At 40.2% G+C, this 20,065-nt stretch overlaps 3 protein-coding genes across 5 annotated transcripts in view; all 3 read right to left on the reverse strand.

Annotated features, from left to right (window-relative positions):
• UNKL (unk like zinc finger) overlaps positions 1-7,685 on the reverse strand; it is a 46,242-nt gene extending 38,557 nt beyond the window's left edge. For all 3 annotated transcript variants that reach the window (XM_032197326.1, XM_032197325.1, XM_032197324.1), the window contains exons 1-2: positions 7,604-7,685; positions 5,558-5,767 (exon numbers count right to left, since the gene is read on the reverse strand). In XM_032197326.1, the coding sequence (XP_032053217.1) occupies positions 5,558-5,767; positions 7,604-7,683 (290 nt within the window). In that variant the 5' untranslated portion in view covers positions 7,684-7,685. The remainder of the gene's footprint in view (positions 1-5,557; positions 5,768-7,603) is intronic.
• Positions 7,686-8,994: 1,309 nt separating this feature from the next.
• Positions 8,995-9,841, reverse strand: C15H16orf91 (chromosome 15 C16orf91 homolog). Its single transcript, XM_032197614.1, has 2 exons — positions 9,803-9,841; positions 8,995-9,726 (listed from the first exon to the last, which is right to left on the reverse strand). The coding sequence occupies exons 1-2, from the start codon at positions 9,826-9,828 to the stop codon at positions 9,372-9,374; spliced, it is 381 nt and encodes a 126-aa protein (XP_032053505.1). The 5' UTR covers positions 9,829-9,841; the 3' UTR covers positions 8,995-9,371.
• Positions 9,842-10,011: 170 nt separating this feature from the next.
• GNPTG (N-acetylglucosamine-1-phosphate transferase subunit gamma) lies at positions 10,012-20,012 on the reverse strand. The gene is made up of 11 exons (XM_032197848.1): positions 19,962-20,012; positions 19,834-19,888; positions 19,536-19,603; positions 17,327-17,381; positions 17,127-17,210; positions 16,078-16,171; positions 14,393-14,507; positions 13,826-13,908; positions 13,427-13,555; positions 11,316-11,397; positions 10,012-10,779 (listed from the first exon to the last, which is right to left on the reverse strand). Exons 1-11 carry the CDS (start codon positions 20,005-20,007, stop codon positions 10,670-10,672), a joined length of 921 nt encoding a protein of 306 aa, XP_032053739.1. The 5' UTR covers positions 20,008-20,012; the 3' UTR covers positions 10,012-10,669.
• Between the last annotated feature and the right edge of the window lie 53 nt (positions 20,013-20,065).

A 20,065-nucleotide genomic window follows, 5' to 3' on the forward strand; every position in this document is an offset into this window, starting at 1 on the left:
ACACACAACTATACGAGGTACTGTCTGTACTCTAAAATTGCTAACATTATGTGTGGATTGTAATTCTAACTACCAATTATAAACAAATGAAATAACTAAATAAATAAACGTACAGACATGTCTGTTCTCCCTCAGTTTATTTCAGTGTAACTAATTTTGGTCACCTCTGGGTTTGAAAAAATACTTATCTCTGAAAATTACTTTCCCACATCCCAAAGAAAAAGAAACTGCATCAAAATACTCAGGGAGTGGTACAGAACATAAAAAAAAAAAAACAAAAAAAAAAACATAGAAATGTGTAAATAGAGGAAGAAAGGTGAAGTGCTAAGTAGAGTTTAAGATTCATAAGAACTGATGCAGGCCTAAGCTTTATCTACCGTATTTTTAAAAGCTTGCTTAGAAACTAAACAAATTATTTGAAAAAATTTACAAGTTTGGTATTTATACATTATAACCAAAATTATATACTTTTCCTGCTGTGCTAAAACACCCACACCTTGCACTGGCTTCCAAGAATCAATAATCTTTATGATTATTGAGAATCAAGTTTCTTCCCTCCAGGAATTTAAAAATATTATTAAACAAGATAAACGGACTGCAGCTGATGATTTGTACCTATATCTCTTTAAATCCCAATAGAATTAATTAGTGGGAAGACTTGGTATACCAAATTCAGTGTTACATCTCATTTTTTTCAATCTAAGATGAAACACAGTCTAAAATCAGTATCTAGAAGTTGTTCTTGTATGCTTCTTGGTTCTATTGGATAAGACGGGATGCAATTTTTGTAGGACTTACTTTGGTGCCTCATCTAAATTTTGGAAGAAATGCTTTGTGATGTGTGAATTGTGTTATGCAGCCCTCCTGCTCTGCTAGAATTGCTACTGACATAGAAAAACAAGAAAACCCACAGGTCTGTCAGATACTTTTGTCAGTCTTGTACTGAACTCTAAACGAAAGGAACTGCAATCTGAGATTATATTTGAGATTATATTTTCATTATTGCTACTGTTGAACCACTAGCAAAATTTGTGCAGGACTTAAATGGAAAAGCAGACCAGGAGACTGATCATTACAAACTCTAATCCTTCACTCATGTGCACAGCCCAAAGGTGAGAATACTCTGTCATATTCTTATGCATAATGCTTACACCTCCATTTCCACATTTTGCTGGTTCCTGTTGGAAACAAGAAATACATACTCCACACAGAACTCTAAAGGTTTACATTTCATTGCTTATCTCTATGTCCATCATCCCTTCCCCGGAGGGGAAGCAATGAGATATCTGGGCCTTTTCCTTACAGGAATCACCTTATCAATGGATGTCCCACAAAATGTTAAAGCCTTCAATTATATTTTAAAAAAAGAGAGAGACAGAACTGGGGAATATAGACATGTCAGAGTGTCAGACAAACTAGACACAGCTTGTTGTATGCCAAGTGAGAAGGACTGCAATATTCAGGATACAAATTTTCCCACATAAAGACAAAATGGATTCCCAAAACAAGCTGGGAAAGAAGTATAAGCTGTGGCACAAGACACTTGTGTCTGCTCAATTAAACCTACTTTTGTTTGGCCTAAGACTCGATACTTGTGACATCAACAAAAAATCTGAATATATATAAATATGTACAGATTTATATATATATAAAATATGAATTTTATTGAAAATATGGCCATCCTACTGCACACCTTGCTAGCTGCCTTAAAAGTCCCATTTGAAAGTTGAAATCCTCCTGTCACCAAAAGAATGTTTTAAAGAGGCAATCCGGTGTGCCTGGGACTCTTTATTTGAATTTTCACAGAATCATAGAATGGCTTGGGTTGGAAGGGGCCTTAAAGATCATCTTGTTCCAACCCCCCTGCCATTGGCTTAGGCTATACTGTGGAGCCCAGAGCTGTATGCAATAGCCAAGGTGAAGCCACACCAACACTAAATATAGTAGCAAGAGAATCATCTCCTCTGACCACCTGGCTATGCTGCGTTTAATACACCCCAACATGCAGTTTGCTCTCTTGGCTGCCAGGGCACGCTGCTGGTTCATGTGAAGCCTGCTGTCATCAGCACCCCCAGATCCCTTTCTGCACAGCTGCTCTCCAGACACTCATCTCCCAGTAATATAAACCATTGTAATATACAGCTTTCAACAAATTTAGTATTTTGATTTAAAATGGTAAATTTTAATTATCATCTGATTAAATAGCTGCAAACTTATAAACTCATTCTTACGTGCCACTCATTAATACTAAAGTTGTTCAGACATCGCTTACTCCTTAGGAAAAAAAAAGTTTAGAAAGAAAATCCCTGGAAATTAACATAACTATTTCACGGCCCGTATTTCTACAGTCATCTCCATCTTAGAATAATTGCACAGAATTTGCAACTCTAGTGTATGAGATTGATCCCACTATAACAGGTTGCCCAAAACCCCATCCAACCTGGCCTTGAACATCTCCAGGGTTGGGGAATCCACAACTTCTCTGGGTAACCCGTTCCATTGCCTCACCACCCTTTAAGTAAAGAATTTTCCTTTCCACACTCTTCTTAATTCACAATGTCATAAACATTCGAAAGATATCCTTTAAGGATAAACAAACAAACAAAAACATCCACTTTAAAGGGAAATACTAGAAGTACTCAAATGTATGAAAAGAACCACAAATTTCTACTTCTGTTCTGATCACTGACATTTTTGCCTAGAGTTACTCACAGTGCTCTTCTGTAGTAGACTTCATTCTAATTCACTGTAATTCCTTCAATCTTAGAGAAGTCTGATGTTGTGGACACTAATATATCCAAAATAAGCTTCTCTTTTACAATCTGACATCATTTGACTACAATGGTTAAAAACAGATCAGATTTTAAAAAAGTATCACTTCTCTCGCATGTCAAATTTAGAGGAACACTATTCATTGCTCATAATATATTCCTCTAACTCTTGAATTAATCTAATCTTTCTCACAGGCCCTTCCTTAAAACAGATTGTTTTAATTTGCTATCTGTAGAAAAACTCTCTTCTAAACAGCTTTAAATTTTTAGGCTTCCTTTTATTCCAAGTTGAATTTTGGGATGAAATAATACAGCCAAGCCTAGGTAAAACCTACAATTTCTACTTAGCTCTCTTGAAAGTCTGAGAACAATTATGGATGTCAACATTTTTCCTTAATTGCTAGCATTATGTTAACTCAAACTCCATTAAACTACCTGTATTCATATGAGCAGAACTGGAAAATAGAGATACACATAAAAGCCAAAAAAATACAAGCACATGGGCATGGATAGCTTAAAACAGGGGTGTCCTGGCACTGCCGTTTCTAACCTCGTTCTAACAATCTGAAATTGCTCCAAATAAAGGCTACATTTTAGGCAGAAGACAAAACAAGGAAAAAAAAAAATATTTTGCGGAGTTCTGTAGCAGAAATGCTGCTATTCTGTGGGCATATTCTCAGAAATGCTGGTGCTTCCCTCCATTTTCTCCTTCTGCCACTACAGATATGCTTTGGATATTTCTTAAATATCTTTAAGAAATTTACATTTGGTTTTTCTTGCCTTTTCCAACTATTTGTCCTATATACCTTTTCTCTTCTACCTTAGCCTCAATTGGCTATCAGCTTACAGTAGCTGACTGCCATTTCTAGCCACGAAATCTCAGTACCAGATCTAGAATAAGGCCAGCTGAATTTTCTCTCACAAACATCTCCAATAATTTCACTTTATAACTGAACAGAAGAAAACAGACTCCATTTTCTTTATTCACTTATATCTTTGTTTTCCTAATTTGCCGTCTGCTTTACTCATTTTTTTCTCTTAAAAGCCACACCAACACTAAATATAGTAGCAGGAGAATCATCTCCTCTGACCACCTGGCTTGTCCTTCTTTGCTTAAAAGAATTCAGTTACATTTGCATTTTCCTCTCAATTTCTCCTGCAACGTATCTTCCAACTTCAACATTCTACATGTATTATACTTCTGGTGAGACGTCTCACAGGACTCCAACCTTAGTCCCTGTTCTTATCCTTCTTCAACTGAGCGACTTCTCTGCAAAACACAAACTTTAAAACCACTACCTCTTTGCTGTTAACTCCCAGACCTATCTATTTAATGCAAACTATAAGCACAACATGCTAAGACAGAGGTCTGAATCTCACTACTGGTTTTACTTGTCAAGTCCTCTGCACTTCTGTTATGCCAGACAACATGACCATCATCCCTTGACATGTAGGCTTCTAACCTGGGAGTAATCTTCAGCAATTGTAGGGTACAGCCTTTCCAATCCATCTACTGCAAAAGATTGTGCAAACTTTCATCTCACTTTCCAGCTATTGAAACACCCTCTTATTTGCTTCTAACAGTGCAATCTTACCTAGCTAACATCCTTTTAAAAGACTGCTTCCTTCTTCTGCCATTAGCATCAATAACTACCACTCGATAATGAAAAGTCAGTTTTTGCCCCTGGTCGATACATGACACAAACATCCATTACGTTTTTGTTGATGTTCAAACAAGAACTGCTCATACTGCCCTAGGACTAGCAGAAGTGCTTTACAAACATCTGAAAAAGTACTTAATTGTTCTCTTTTAAATCATCCCTCAAAGACTTTTGTTTGTTTGTTTGTTTATATTGCTTGGGCATGGTTCTAAATATTGTCACACTGTCCACTGCTTTTTTGTTGTCTACTTTCTCTTGTTATCCTTGCTGTTTAGCGTTTAACACCTCTGTGAAAAATCCACCCTTTTTCTTCTGTGTCTACAGCCTGTAACACAAAAGATACCTGGTCCATGATAAGTGCTACTAAACACTACAATAACCAAAACGACTATCTTCCTTTTTCAAAACAGGTGAGCAGCATAACGATGTATTTCCTGGATGTTTTCTCTGTCCGAAGCCCTTCCTTGCTTCCATCACTGCAGATAAAGCTAGCTCCTCTATGATATATGACCACAGTATACCCAGCTCCTATAATATATATATATATATATATATATATATATATATGCACACATATGCCTGCCTGCCATACATTCTCATCTCCGCAAAGCCTAATCCCCTCCCCATGTCACTACACGTGTCCCCTGTAGTCTTATTCTAGAAGTGACATGACATATCCTTGGAAATACAAATACTAATGGTCTAGCCAGACAACGAACTATGAACTTCTGTTGTTCTCTCTGTGGAGGCATCAAAAAACAGCCATTCTCCTCTACTATCCATCAATCTCTATACAACTCAACTTGCACATGCCATTTCAAAAAGGCAGCACAATTGCCAAAAAAATGTGCAGCAACAACAGGAACAATACTACCAGAAAATTAATTTCTTATGTTATGCTTTAAAGATGGTTACAATGCAAAAATGTGGTTTTAACTCTACGATAGCCTAAAGAATATACACTTACATAAAAGCATATGCGTCAAAAATTGGCAAATCATTTATAAAAAGTTGTTCTCAGTCAAACTTCAGGATTCTATCCATCATTTTTGCTAAGGAGAAATTAACATCTTTCTGTAAATTCAGTAATACTACAAACACTTAGGATTGAAAGAAACCACTTACTCATCTCCATCTGGGCAGATTCCTGTAGTCTCATCATATTTTGTACAATAAACATCTGGACTGTAGTTAAAAGTCCCATCACGCCTTCGTATAGGTCTACGACGACGCTGATTTAGGAAATGCCAATGAAAACAGGTAAATGGTCTGTGCTGGGTACACTTGTGCTGCAAAAATAGGGGGCACTGCTCTGTCCTAAATTCCTTTAGATACCTAAAAAAATTAAACTGTGTTACAAGTTTATCTTATTGGAGGCACATTTTTACAGTATTAACAGGGCACTTGACAATTGCGTGCATTTAGCCCATGAAAAAATTTACTGATGTACCTGCATACAGTTTTAGCTCCTATGCATGATTTACTGTTTAGTGGCTGAATACAAGTGACTTCATTCTTTCATGACAGATGCATTGTGAATAAAATACCATGGAATGCCTGGCAAATTATAATATGTTATGTAACTGAATTAAAAACAAATAAACAAACTTTAAAACCACAGTAGTCAGAATTTTGCCCTAAATAACCACCAAGCAGAGATTATAAATCTGCCAAGGTACTTGAATGAGCATTCATATAGGTTGCTGCCACACAAAACAGTCCAACAATGGCTACTCTAGCTAAATACCACATCTAACTTAAACACTGGTGCTTAATCACAGTAACCCCATAACATGGACATGCTATATCAAAAGCTAGAGGATTAAAAGTAGTTTAAGAAAGTTATCAGAGTCTACGAGAAGACTTCAGCAAACTTAGAGACTGTTAGGTTTGTTTTGAGACAAACTGAAAGTCTTTTTGAAGGTTCCTTAGGTGTTAGTAAGACAGTCCTTCATTGGCATCTCAAGCATTGAAGGTATTTAGGAAGTCTGAGCCTTTCCATACAGTATCATTCCAGACTCAGCATGACTATAGCATTTGTCAAAGGATATAAGACATTACTTCTTCCTGTTTATGTATCTATTAGCCAATTTAACAAGCTCATTAGATCCCTAAAGTTCTAAGTACTTGCATTGGAAAGAGTACCTGGGGACTCTATAGAAGAACCTTGGATTTCCCAGAGGTCTCAAAAAGGGTGCAGCATGTGTAACGGGCTACAGGGGGGGATTGAAGATTCTGGGCGAGGGAAGGATTAGAGAGAATCAAGAGCATCATTTAGTTTTTAACTACTCAATATGCATACAAGGAATTTGATGACATGCAGTTACAAAGCATGCCTTCAAGTTTAATTTCTAAACTATTCAGGACTGTGGGGAAAAAAATGGGGAATAGACTTTTTGGATGTTCTAATCCGTAGAAAGGACTGTAGCAGCATCTAGTAAGTGGCTATGTTCTTGTGGTCCTTCAGAGAGTGCTGGAAACAGGGCACAATAAAAGTGATGATATGGGGGATGGGATGAAAGGAATGCAAAAATTAAGCAATAAATTATTCTGCATTTGTGGGGAGCATGTGCTCGTATGCAAGAGGGGCTGTCAGTAGTGCTAGGAGGCTGCAGGAACTTTAACAGACTGCATCTGAGGAAAGCTGTCGTTTCCAGGGAGAACACCAAAGCTGTCTTTCAGCATGTGAAGGTCTGCAGGAATCATCAGAGAAGCGTTCCACGAGCTCGCGCTGAGACTGGCTAGGCAACGCTCAAGAGAAGCGGGAGGACAGCTTTCTTAGCTTCTTGAGAACAGTCCTGGAATGCTAAAGCGTGCTGGGAAGCTCAGGCTGCCGGAGGATGCCAGCTGCTCACAGGACGGACTGGACAGTGCCGACCGCGGGAGCAGACGCACAGCGCGAACAGCCGCTAGCGCTCCGCGGTCAGCCGTGCCTGGGCCGCCTGCGTTCGGCCTACACATAACCGGGCTTCCGCCCCGCGGCGTCCGGAGCCGAGAAGGAAGCACGGCAGAGGCCGGCCAGGCGACCTCCTCAGACCCGCCGCCAGACCAGGAGGCCGCGCGGGGCAGGCCTGGCACACGACCGGGGCCCGCCGCCTCGGGGCCTGAGGCCCTCCCCGCGGCACCCCCCGGGGCCCAGGAAGTGGGGCGTCTCTCGGGCGCGGTACCTACGTATAATGCGTCGGCTGCTCAGTCTGCGGAGACCCACCGGACCCTGCGCCCCGCGACACCGCTTTCGAAACCGACGGCATCGTCCCCCGCGGCCAACAGGGCGCAGGCGCGGCCCCGTCCTGCCGGCCCCGCCCCCCGGCGGGCGACAGCGCCCCCCCCCGCCCGCCCGCCTGCCTTACCGCAACGCGACCCCGGCGGCCACGCCACGCCCCGCCCCTCGCGGCAAGGCCTAGCGCGAGCCCCAGCGCCGCCCGGCCCCGGTAACGCGTGCCCGCAAGAAGCCTCCGGCCGCCACCAGCCAGAGCCCGCAACTGCCTGGGGAAGGCGCGTTCGAGACCAAGCACGAGCAGCTTCTTCAGCGAGCTTCATCCGACAGCCTCAAACTCTCTGCTTTTAACAGCAGAATGCGGCAGGCAACGTTTAAGTTCTCCAACACCTGAAAAATAAGAAACTGAAAGGAGTTTTACGGGTGGAGCGGGGTCTTTGTCAGGACGCCTATCACATCACCCGAAAACATCGCACACACTAAACGGGAACCCTCTGTTTCCTTCAGCAAAGCAGTACTTTTCTAAGTTCACTGTTGCAACAGAATAGAGAAGAAGGCGGCTAGTCAAAATAGCAGGCGCTGCACTTTAAGTCAGCATCCGGAAGTCAGGATCGCTATTTTATTTGCTATGATGCTCCCCTGCATATATTTCACCTGCACCATTCCCTTGTGGTAGAAGTCGAATCCCAAGACAATTTAAACCTTAAGACAGTGCCAAAACAACTGTACTCATTTAGAAGGCATCAATCCACAGCAAAATCAACATCCACTTCGCTGTCCTTAGATCCTAATCAGCAGCATTAGAGAAGCATGTAAATAAGCCATTTTTCTCTCTAGCTCCAGCCTTACTATCTGCTGCTATGTTGTTTTGTTTGTTTGATTTTATTTACAGACATCAGTAGCACAGAAGACATTTGCATTTTTACAGTTGAAAGCTTATAAAATGACTCTAAAAAGAACTCATATTAGTAGCTTTATACTTCCTCTCCCAAGAAAGTCTCTAGAATGTGCAAGTTTTAAGTATCTGCAAATCTGAAGGAACAACTAGATACTACATTGTTCAAGGAAACAACGGGTTCTCCCCTTCCCCTCAAATGTAGGTTAATCACTTATGATTTCCTGCAAAAATCTCAATAACTACTTACATTACTTAGGCATGCCTAAGATGTTATAGCGCAGAAAGCAAGCACTGACTATGCATTAAACATTTTAAAAAGTAAATTCTGAATTATTTAGTAAATTGCAAAAAATCAAAATAAGAATAATGTATTAATGAATCATACACTAACACAGTTGTCATCAATATAATTTGAATATACTTCATGACTAGTAGAGTCAACTGAAATTCACCTTCGGCAATGATTTTATAGGCATACACCTTTGATATTTTAATATGTTGTGCATCTCAGAAAAAGAAACAATCCATGGAAAAGAAATGAGTTGTATACAGCATATCTACAAATACAAGTTGATGTGCAGTACATCCTGTTCATCCCTGCTGTGCAATGCAGGGAGAAAAAAAAACATTCCTTCCACTATCCCTGTAAATTACTAAACTAAGACAAACAAAGAAAGCGGCACGATAAATAAGAGAATCGTTTGCAAGATAAGGCTGGTGATAGGCTGGAAAAACAAGTTTTCCCATTAAAGTGTCAGAGCAGCCTTCAGCCAGGTGAACGCCAGTAAACTTTTGGCAGCTCCTTCACCGCAGCCGCGCCGCAGTCACCTCTCCTTGTGCGGCTGCAAGGGAGAACGGCTTTTTTGTGCCGCATCTAAAGAGTCCACGATCTGACCAGAGAACACAGCTTCCAACCGCTCGTCAATCTCCGTTTTTTCCCTGAACACGCACCAGAGCAGCAGCCCGCCGCACAGCAAACTGAGAGGCAGCACCTTCACCCACGGCCTCTGGTGGTCGCTCCCCATAGACCGGCTGACGCTCCACAGCCGCGGAGTGGCCTTGCTGGCGGAGAAGGGGATGGCCCCCCCGCCGTCCGCGTCCGCGCTCGCCGCGCCCTCGGGGCCCCGCCGCCTCGCGAGGCACCTCTGGGGGCCCAGCAGGCGCGCGGGACGCCGCGCCCTGCAAAGACACGCGAGTCAGGGGCGCGAAGCGGAGCGGGCGACCGCCGCCCCCCGCGCCGCGCCCGCTGCCTCACCGCCAGCCGCCCAGGACCCAGCTCATCCCGCCGCGCTCCTCCCCGCGCCGCCCGGAAGCGGAAGCGCGGGCGCGCCGCGGCGGACGTCCCCGGCGGAAGCAGGTCGGCCTGCGGGGTCTCGCCAAGCGGACGGCGGCAGGAGGCGGAACGGCAGAAGGGGGCTTGCCGGGCATCCACCGGCTTCTGCAGGAACGTTTCCACAGGCCGTGTTAGCGCAGTACTTTTTATTGTTACGTTCGGAGAACTGCCACGTGTTCGCTTAACGCGACTATCCCGCAACAACTTGGTGTTCTCAGAGCAGCTTTCCTGGAGATCCTGAACAGTGTACCCTTTATGCACCCGCTATCCATGATTACATCAGCCTCTAAGCTGAGGTGGATGGAGTTGCTTCCTATGCACCGCTGCAGCAGGAAACTTTTTTTTTTTTTTCCTAGAGGCGGCACAGAAAACACTTCTTTTAGTGTACAGGTGAAGTAACGTGTTCTAAGTATTGTCCCTTAGTGCCTTTCATACAACACTTTAGAGCCCTGGTATGGTTCTATTTTGTAGTTACACCACTTGCTACCGTGCTTGATCAAAGAAAATAACAAAGCTGAACCTGGAGACACAGAATCTGTAAGCCTACACCCAATACCAGCCCGAGTATAGAAGTTTTTACAAATGTTGTCAGGAACTGGCCTCCTGATCTTAGTAACAGCAAGACTTCGTTCCATTATGTTCCTTTTACTTTAGGGCAGAAATTCCGAAAGTCAAGAATGCTCGCAAAAGGCAAATCATCATAGTGTCATGATACACACATGCAACCAGCTTGACGTTTCACATGAAGTTGCTATTTATCACTCAAGTTTCTTCATGCACAGTGTCATGCTAAATTCCTGTATCTCCGTGCAGGTGTTCATCATTCTTTGACCTGTTAAGAACAGTTGTCTCTGCAGTTGCCCCTTCATGATTTACGTGTTCAATACTGGTATTTTCAGCTGTAATATTCAGTATAAAACATCAGTTACTTCACAGAACACAGAAACATTTTTCTCACAAAATTCATTAAATAGTTTAGAATTAAGTAGAGTAAACTATGAATCCTGCTTTTGATTAACGTTCTACTCTGCAATAAGTAAGTAAGCTACCATGCAAGCAAGTGGAAATACTGTGCAAGTTACATAATTAAAGCACACAAATACGTTTTATAAAAATTCTAATGATTAAGTTACTCTACAAAAGAAAGACAACAGTTTAAAAAAAGTTTCTCAAAACAAGAAGAACCATGGCAATCACTGACAACAGCAGTCAGCTCTTCAGAAAAAAAGAAAAGCTGAAATTTCAAGTCATCAAAAAACTTTTTTAGGACCAAAAGTCCTGTGCAGGTATCAAGATCTAGGTACTGTTTAAAAGCTGCGTTTAATTTTCTCCATATGTATGACAGATTATTTAATCCTTGCTGCAGCCAAAACCAACAATTAGGTACATGCATTCTAAATAGAAATCAATGAAAAAGAATCATACAAAAACTCACCAGAATTTGCTTTGTATGCAATATTGTGCTGACTTAATAGATCATGAAGGTTTTTTATTTCTTTAGAAAGTTGCTCGTATTCCTAGGAAAGGAAATATTAAAAGGTTCTCTCACTCTCCAAACATATAAAATATAACATGGAAGTTTATCAAACAATCTGTCTGTGCAGAGCTATTACAGCTTTTGACCTAATGATCTTAATCTGCTTATTCTAAGAACAAGGTACAAAATTATTCTTTTATATATATATATATATATATATATATACACACACACACACATACACACACGTTTTTTTCTCCCCTTGTCAAAAAAGGGGCCAGCTTTTCTGAATCTGAGAGTAAATCTAGGAATGCTTTCTGTAACTAACACAGATCTATCCCTCCTCAAATTAGCATTTTATCATATCACAAAATTACCTTTGTATGTTTGCTACAGCACCAGCCTTATTTAAGTTTATATTACAATGTCAGTCTGGAAATTTGTCACCTCAACTTTTGACCTACCAACTTCATCTTCCTACTTTCAGCAGTTTCTTTTAAATTACAGAGCCAGGGATGGCTTAGCACTTTTCAGACTCAAACCACTTATCTGGTTTGAAGTGTATTTTTTCCTTTTTTTACCTGACTCAAGAAAGAGCAAAGGATGAACTATTTAAGATTCTATGGCTAGCAGAACAGCTAAGTTTATGTCAATTAAGATTTGCTAACAATTAGTACTTCCTTTTTGGCACCAATTAAGTAAGTATTGAAAAAAAAAATACTTGAATTTTCCAGCTCCTAACAGTACAACATCAAAATGGTTATCTTTATAAAGGTATATATAGCTTAGCCACAGTTTAGTTCGCTGCATTCAGGAACTCACAGAATCATACAATTACAGAATGGTTCAATTAGGAAGAGAGGTCATTTGCTCATCAAGCAGGGCCACCTAGAGCAGGGTGGCCCAGAGCAGTTGTGGAGTCTCCCACCTTGGAGATAATGAAAAGCCATCTGGACATACCTTAGGCAATCTGTGCCAGTGCTCAGTCACCTGCACAGTACGTAAGTGTTTCCTGATGTTCAGATTGGAACTTCTCGCGTTTAAGTTCTTGTCTTGCATCTCTTGTCCTGTCACTGTATGCCACTGAGAAGAGCCTGGCTCCCTCCTCTTTCCACTCTCCCTTCAGGTGTTGAGAAAACTCACACCTGAGCCTTCCCTTTTCCCCCTCAGCCTTTCCTGTTAGAAGAGGTATGAGGTACGCCTGTCCCTTCAGCATCTCTGCAGCTCTGACACTCTCTCCAGGATTCCAACATCTCTCTTGTACTTGGGGGCCCATAACTGGACACCATACTCCAGGTGTGGACTCACCATTGCTGAGTAGTGGAAGTATCACCTCCTTCGACCTGCTGGCAGTACTTTTCCTGATTTAGTCCAGGATACCATTCGCTACCTTTCTGGCAAGGACACATTGCTGGCTTGTGTTCAATTACTAGGTGGTGTTTCGTCTTTGCCACATTTTCAAATAAAACGACAACAACGGCTTCCCTGCATTATGATTAATTGCCCTTCATGCTCTTTTTTTCATGTTCAACATGTGCTCTTTTAGGCTGAGCACACTTTCTTCCTCTATATTCCCATTTTAATTCTATTGCAAAAAGGCTATTCTCATATATCAAAGTCATTCAGAAATAGAAACACCATATATCATTCTACCTTTGAATGCAGCAACAACAACCACATGCTGGCACAAGTCTGGGTAACAATCTGCACAGAAAAGCATCAGCATTTCCAAGGCTGACTGCACATTTATAATGTCTGTATCTCCAGACTAATATTCCCTGTGAAGAACACTTGTAAGGTGTTCATAAGTCATGTACCTTCACTAATTCCTACATACCCCTTCCATTTTCCTAATGGCCATTCAGTTGTACTGGTTTGTTTTTGACTGGAGGGCAAGAATAAAGATATCAGATTACTCTATTTGTAAGCAGACCATTACATAAAGAAACCAAAATAGACAGCCCCTTTAAAAGATTTCAGTTAAATCTTGAGTATATACACAATGCTGTCACACTGAATCATACAGTAAAAAGGTGGCAATTTCACATTGTAAATATTATGCTCTATACCTTATTACACTTCTCCACTGTTTCAAATCGCAGACTTATTTTCTTATTCTTTTTCTCAACTTCCTTTTCTTCAGTTGCTTTTAGAAGTCCTGCTTCCTCAAATATTTCTTTCAGTATTTTTTTGTATCCCTACAAAAGAAAGTTTCCATGAGACAATAAATAAGTCCACCTGACACTCACCTCTGCTTGCAACTTGCAGTGGCTGTTCCAATTCCTAAAGCTTCACTGTACAAAATATTGAAATTATCAATTAACGTAGCAGTTACAGAGTACAGAAAGTACTATTAGTCAACTGCAAAATAAATGCAACCATTCCAAGAGGAGAAACTGCAGAAGCCAGGTTTAACTATTTGACAGTAACTATTCTTTAACAAATAGAGCTTGAAGATATTAACAAACCTGTTCAGTTATTAGTTGATCATACAGAAACTGCTCTGCTTCATCCCACTTCCTTTGCAGTACTTCAGTCAGAGTTGGATAAACTGAAAAATTGAAAGCAAACCATGTCCTTCATCAGTTAAGTGCTTCTCTAGTATCAGGCGTGGGGCTTTCAAGAGTTGGCGTTAAACTTAAATTCCACTTCACAGATTTAAAATTTCTGGAGAATGCCACTGACCAAGTTTTTCTCTCATTTTCAGCTATAAGGTTATATTTTATTCTTTGTTGAAAATAATTCTAACTGGGCTATCCCTTTTTGTGATGTAAGTAAATGTGCTGATACTACATTGATTCCTATGACCAGTTCAAAAAAACAGCAGCTATCAGACTGGTTGAATATTACCAATAACTTCTTTTTTTGAAATATCTATGTATTATATTGATTGAGATTTAAAATGCACAGCATTACATATTGCATGTAATTCTCATTGTTATGAAATTACAAACTCAGAGATCCTAAAAATTTACACTCTGAAGTTGGTGTAATAAGCCTTTTGTTCCACACCCAAATGATTTTTTAAATCTTACCTAAAAGGGAGTGAGGATGGCACACAAGAGGAGTTTCAAATGTCAAGGAGTAAACACAAGTACTTGGCTCAGACACATAAGCCAATTTGTTGCTCTTTCCACAAACAAGATGAACCTAAATACCAGTAAAAACAAAGACGAGTAAAACACCTCCACATTGAACAGGTCCAGCACCAATGATCAATTTATTGTCTTCCAACGTTAACAGATGCATTTCTGTATATACCATTGTTGCAAAGCTTAGAGTGCTGTCACCCATAGAAATAAAAGCAGAGAGAGCATATCTTACAAATTAAGTTACTTTCTCAAACGTGACAATTCTTTCCTCTAATGGGGAAAAGATCCCCACCTATCACTCACTGTTCTTTAGACTCCCAAGCACCATAGTTCCAGCAAGAATGAGGGTAAAAAAGGAAGATAAACAGGACACCCTTTAGAACTTCCTCTGACTTAAGCAGAATTCATTCTATAAAATTTAGTTATGACCACTCTGCTAGATAACAGCCTCTTTTTACTGTTCAAGACAACAATACTTATCTGGACATTAGAAATTTGTTGTAATCTTTAGAATTTGGCACCAGTATTTCACATCTGTTCAAAACTAAATACCAGTGAAAAATCTGAATACCAGTACCAAGGGTCATGCAAGAGTAGTAACTCCTTCTGTAGATTTATTTTTTTCCCTATGGAAATAAAGATGTTGGCAAGGCATCACCACATACAAAACATTTTAAGCTTGGCCAAGATATACTGTCCCTTATCTCTTCCCCTTAGTTTTTATTCCAGTTATATATTCCTCTGTCTAGTACTGTATTGCCAATCATCGTTGTAATACCTAAGTATCTTCTACAAGAAAATAAGCGTTGTGAACTGTATGGTATCTTTAGCTCTCCATGATAGTCATCAGGGAATATGAGGTTTAATTCATTGTATCTATAGCTCTGTATAACACTGAAATGGAAGGTAGAAAAGAAAAAAAAAAAAACATTAATGAATAAATTGAGAAAAGACACATGCAAATCACGTGTCACACTTTGAGCAAGTCTCAGACACCCTTCCTAACCCTTCTAGTTGACCAGTTACTTAGCACAGACAGTCTGAATGTGAAAAGGAACACTTTAACTACTTAACAAAATAGGATTTTTTTTTCCTTTAAATTGTACTCATACCACAATCTGTTACTAATGAGTAGGTTCCTCTACCACTTCCCTATCTTTCTTTCCTTAACTCTTCCTGCATGCCCTCTCAACTTTTTTTTAATACCTGGCTTTAATACATAGTTTCTTGGCATACTGTTGTTTCTGTTCCCTCCTTTTTTCTGGATGTTCTTAAGCACAATAGACTAGCAGCCTGAATCCAACAAATAACACTTCTTGTTTATTTTTCCTGACACAAATTATAAAGCACTGTATGTTTCTGACAGCGGTGATGATACCACAGTATTCCATGCTACCAAGGAAAAGAGTTAAAAGTCACCAGTGATAATACACAATGAAATTTAGTCAGAACTTTATCCTGATCTCAGATTCTATCCCCTACCCATTAATGTAGTTGCTACTGAAATCCATCCTTACATTTTGTACTGTATCTTAAACCATGAACTCTTTCACATAGGAATGCTTCAGTTTGTAGAGTATGTAGCATGCTGTCTGAACTAGCATAATTTAAGTATTTCATTATTATACCTTTGTCTGTCTGCTCTTGGTTTCACACGAGTCTCCTTCCCTCATCCACATTCCAACAAATGTGTTGTTGTCGATTTCCCATTCATGCCAGATTCTGGAGAAATAGAGCCTCATTTTACTTCATGTTAATAGGAAGAAAACTGTGAAAACTCAGGAAGAAATATAGGAATAGCCTTACAGAATTTCAAATTAATTGTATGCACTTCATTTTTTCATTTTTTTGTTTGTTTCAGTATTTCACAGGTTGGAAAGGACCTACAAGAGATCATCTAGTCCACCCATCCTCCCATCACCAATACTACCCACTAAGCTACTAAATCTTATCTTTTATTTCAATTTCTTATAGCCAAGACTTTACAACCACTTAAGTTTGTTAGCCAGATTGCTATATAGACCGTATCATTATTTTGAGTGGTTTTGGATCTTTTTTCTTTTTTTTAAGATTATGTTTAAGGTCCCTTCCAACCCAAGCCATTCCATGATTCTATGAAAATAAAAGTAACAAGTTCTTCATTCAAACTCTACAAACATCAATATACAAAATATTTTGAAAGGCAGTAACTATAAAGCAGTGCTCTGGCTTACTGTAAAATCTTTTGGGTACTCTGTGGTCTTTGGATACCTTGGGATACTTTTGAGGATCTACATCAAGTCTTTTCCTACCTTTTATTAAATACGTTTAACACAACCACTAGGCATAAGTCTGTCTTTTTATTCTGTACAGTTATACATAACGTAAAAGTGAAAATAGTTAAAAGACATGAAAACCTTGTTAATATGAGTTATACATTAATGGATTTCTCATATGAACATATCATACTTTCAGTTGGCCCTGGTTATTAATAAGCTTCCAGTTAAAACAGGAGGTTGGTGTTAATCTACAAAAAAACCTGAGTATTTCAAGATGAAGTTATTTTATGCATAACACCTTGTGACCTTCAAAGTCCTAATACGACCCATAAAAGAATATTAAAGTTGCCTTCTCTTTGACAACACATAAAATGGTCTCCTAACAGCACAGATAAAACATACAGGTCTAAATGCCTCACCCTAAAATCCCGCTATAGGCATTCCATCGAAAAGTCTGTTCATGCTGAGTGACATTATGGAAAGGACAAAACTCATACTTATACCTTTAAAAAAAAAAGAAGAAGAAAAAAAAAAGAAGAAGAAATATTTTAGATGGGAATTAAGAACTGGTTTGTTCCTAATAAAAATATATAGTCAAATATTCAAATTCATTACTCACGTGGATTCCACAAAACTGAAACACTTGCCAGCGAGCCTAAAGAGATGCACAGGGCCTAAAAACACCACAAAATGTTATCAAAGAAGAGTTTGTTTCAGGTAGATTCAAACAAGTTATTGTGATGACAAAACTGTAAGGAATAGAATAAATTTAGTTTTCTGCTGTACATAAGGAAATCCTTACGGACAACATATCTTCTATATGGATTAACTCCCCACTAGTACTACATTGGTCTGTTTCATAATCTTTAACATATTTCATCTTCAACACTCAATTAAATAGTTTAGCCTCCTTCTGCAGCAGAAACAAGAAACCCGAATACAAATATCTGGAGGCCGGATGCATAAAAGGGATCATCAGTGCAGATATTGTCAAAGTCTAACACTGAAATCAATAAAACTCTTGCTTGACAGCTGTCTGTCCTGAGTCATACAAACTCCTCATATTTACACCCATAAAACCCTTTTGCTCAGAACAGTGATAGCGTTGCATATCCAAATTTTGCTGAGATTCTCAAACTAGACACTTCTTTTTCACAGTTGGCCTTCACAGCCTGATCCAAATAATATTCAACAAGATGATTTTTTTCTGTCCAACAGGTCAGCAGCTACAACACTCCTCTATAACTGACCATTCCAATGTTGCTGTCAAAAAAAAAAAATCAATACAAGTAACTTGTTATTCAAAAAAAAAAGGCCAAAAGTTCTGAACTATGTGCTACAGAACTTATTTCAGTGACAGTTATTTAAATTCATTTTGCATGGAGTTTTTTTGTTTGTTTGTTTGTTTGTTTTTGTGGAAAGGAGAAAAAAAATTGATTACAAAACAAAATAAGATAAAATAAAATGAAAACACCCTGGACTCTAACCCTCCACTGTCAGGACTAGATTACCTAAATTTTTCCAAAGATACAGAGAAGCATTCCTAGAAGCAAAGAACAGAACACTAGAATCTTACCCTGCAGAAGCCCTAACCACTGGAGCATTGGTAGATTTTCTTTTCCACGTTATTTTGCATTTATTCTACAGGTTATCACAGTCTTAGACAAAAGATTTGCCCCTCTACAAAATGCAGTCTGTATCCTAATGAGTAGGATGCTCCCCATATATCAAGAGAATCAGATTTTAATGTCTCTGAGGAACATATTAAATTTGCACCTCCATTTCCTGGGCAGACATTCTAAAAGCATAATCATAGGAGGTATTACACCAACTGTCTTGTAAAAGAAAGGACTAGGTCAGTTTTCCATACTAAAGAAGTAATTGTGCAAGGCAAGGTTCAACGCCCTAGATTGCAGTTCCATAGTCATTCCCAATTTTTGGCCACATTTAAGTTCCTATGTCCAGGAAGGAAGGATTTTTTACGCATTGTTTCTTTAACTTTTTTTCCTGATCATTTTGGCATGTTTCCATTTAGCTTTCTCACCGTTATTGAACCCCTTTCTAACTAATTCACTTTTCACATGCAGTATATCAAAAACACATGTATTTGGTTTTATAAAACATTTCACATGGAAATAAGGATAACCATGTTCAGTGTCACCATATGAAAATGCCTTTAGTGAATCTGAACCTGTAAGGTTTAGGTCTGTACCTAAGATTAGGAGGCAACAATTTATGACATAATCCATTTACTGCCCTTTCATATTGCTTAGTGTTTGTAATCGGTGGGCGTTTTATTTACTCTCCCCCAAGAGAGTCTAGAAATTTTTAAATTCTTGTTTATTTTGCTATAGCGTTGGATTTTTATTACAGCTTTGTGTTGGAAATTGAGCTTCTGTGAATTCTTCCAAGACTAGTCTTAGAATCATTTTAAAAACAATTGCTTTGAGTATTAAGTACCCAAATCAGATGCCAAGCTACCTTACATGTGTCCATCTCAAAGATGCTAGAGATTATGTCAAGAAGAAGGCATGAATAAGGATTAGAGGGATCTGTGGCTGCCTCAGACAATAAAAAATAAAACATATGGATAGCACTTTGACAAGAGCAGTCTGAACAACTCTGGGACATGGAACACCAAAGAACTCAAGCGAGGTTTTGACCCTTCAGAAGGACAATGAAGTTTATTTGGTCACGTTTATTTTCCATAACTCCCAACATGAGAAGTAAAACTAGTCTTTGCCTGCATATATGTGAAGCAAACTATTGTACGAATGATCGTCACAAAACGATGAAAATTGTACGGAAAAGGCAATGCTCGCATATACCTGATACTGCAGAAGGGGGCACCTTTGGCTGCAGCCGATTTGTCTGAGGCAAGAACGGGTTATTCAACCTTTCAAAAGAACGACAGTTACAAGCTTAAGACTGCGTTACGCTCCCGGCTGTTGCTTCACCCGCACCGCGCACGGCGGTCCCTCCTCGCGGCCCCCGGGCGGGTCGGCAGAGCGGCCCCGGCCCGCCTGGTGCTCCGCCGGGGCAAGGCGCGGGCTGCCGTACAGCGAGCGGCAGAAGGACCCGAGCCCACCAGGTCCAGGTGGGCCGCGGCGAGCGACGGGCACGCACCCGAACGTATTTGGCTCCTCCACGACCTTCATCTTGCCCGCCGCGGCGAGGAGACCTGCCGAGCAGAGAACGGTTAGCGGGCGGGGGAGGGGCGGAGGGGCCGACCGGCGGACCGCCCGCGCCCTCACCCAGCGCCGCGCCCACCACCGCCCGCAGCAGCCGAGCGGCCGCCATCGTCGCCTCCGCCGGAAAGGGAAGCGGCCGCTCCGCCCAGCCGCGGCAGCATGAGGCG

Source organism: Aythya fuligula, chromosome 15 (genome assembly GCF_009819795.1).
Source record: "Aythya fuligula isolate bAytFul2 chromosome 15, bAytFul2.pri, whole genome shotgun sequence".
In the NCBI taxonomy this organism is placed as follows: Eukaryota; Metazoa; Chordata; class Aves; order Anseriformes; family Anatidae; genus Aythya; species Aythya fuligula.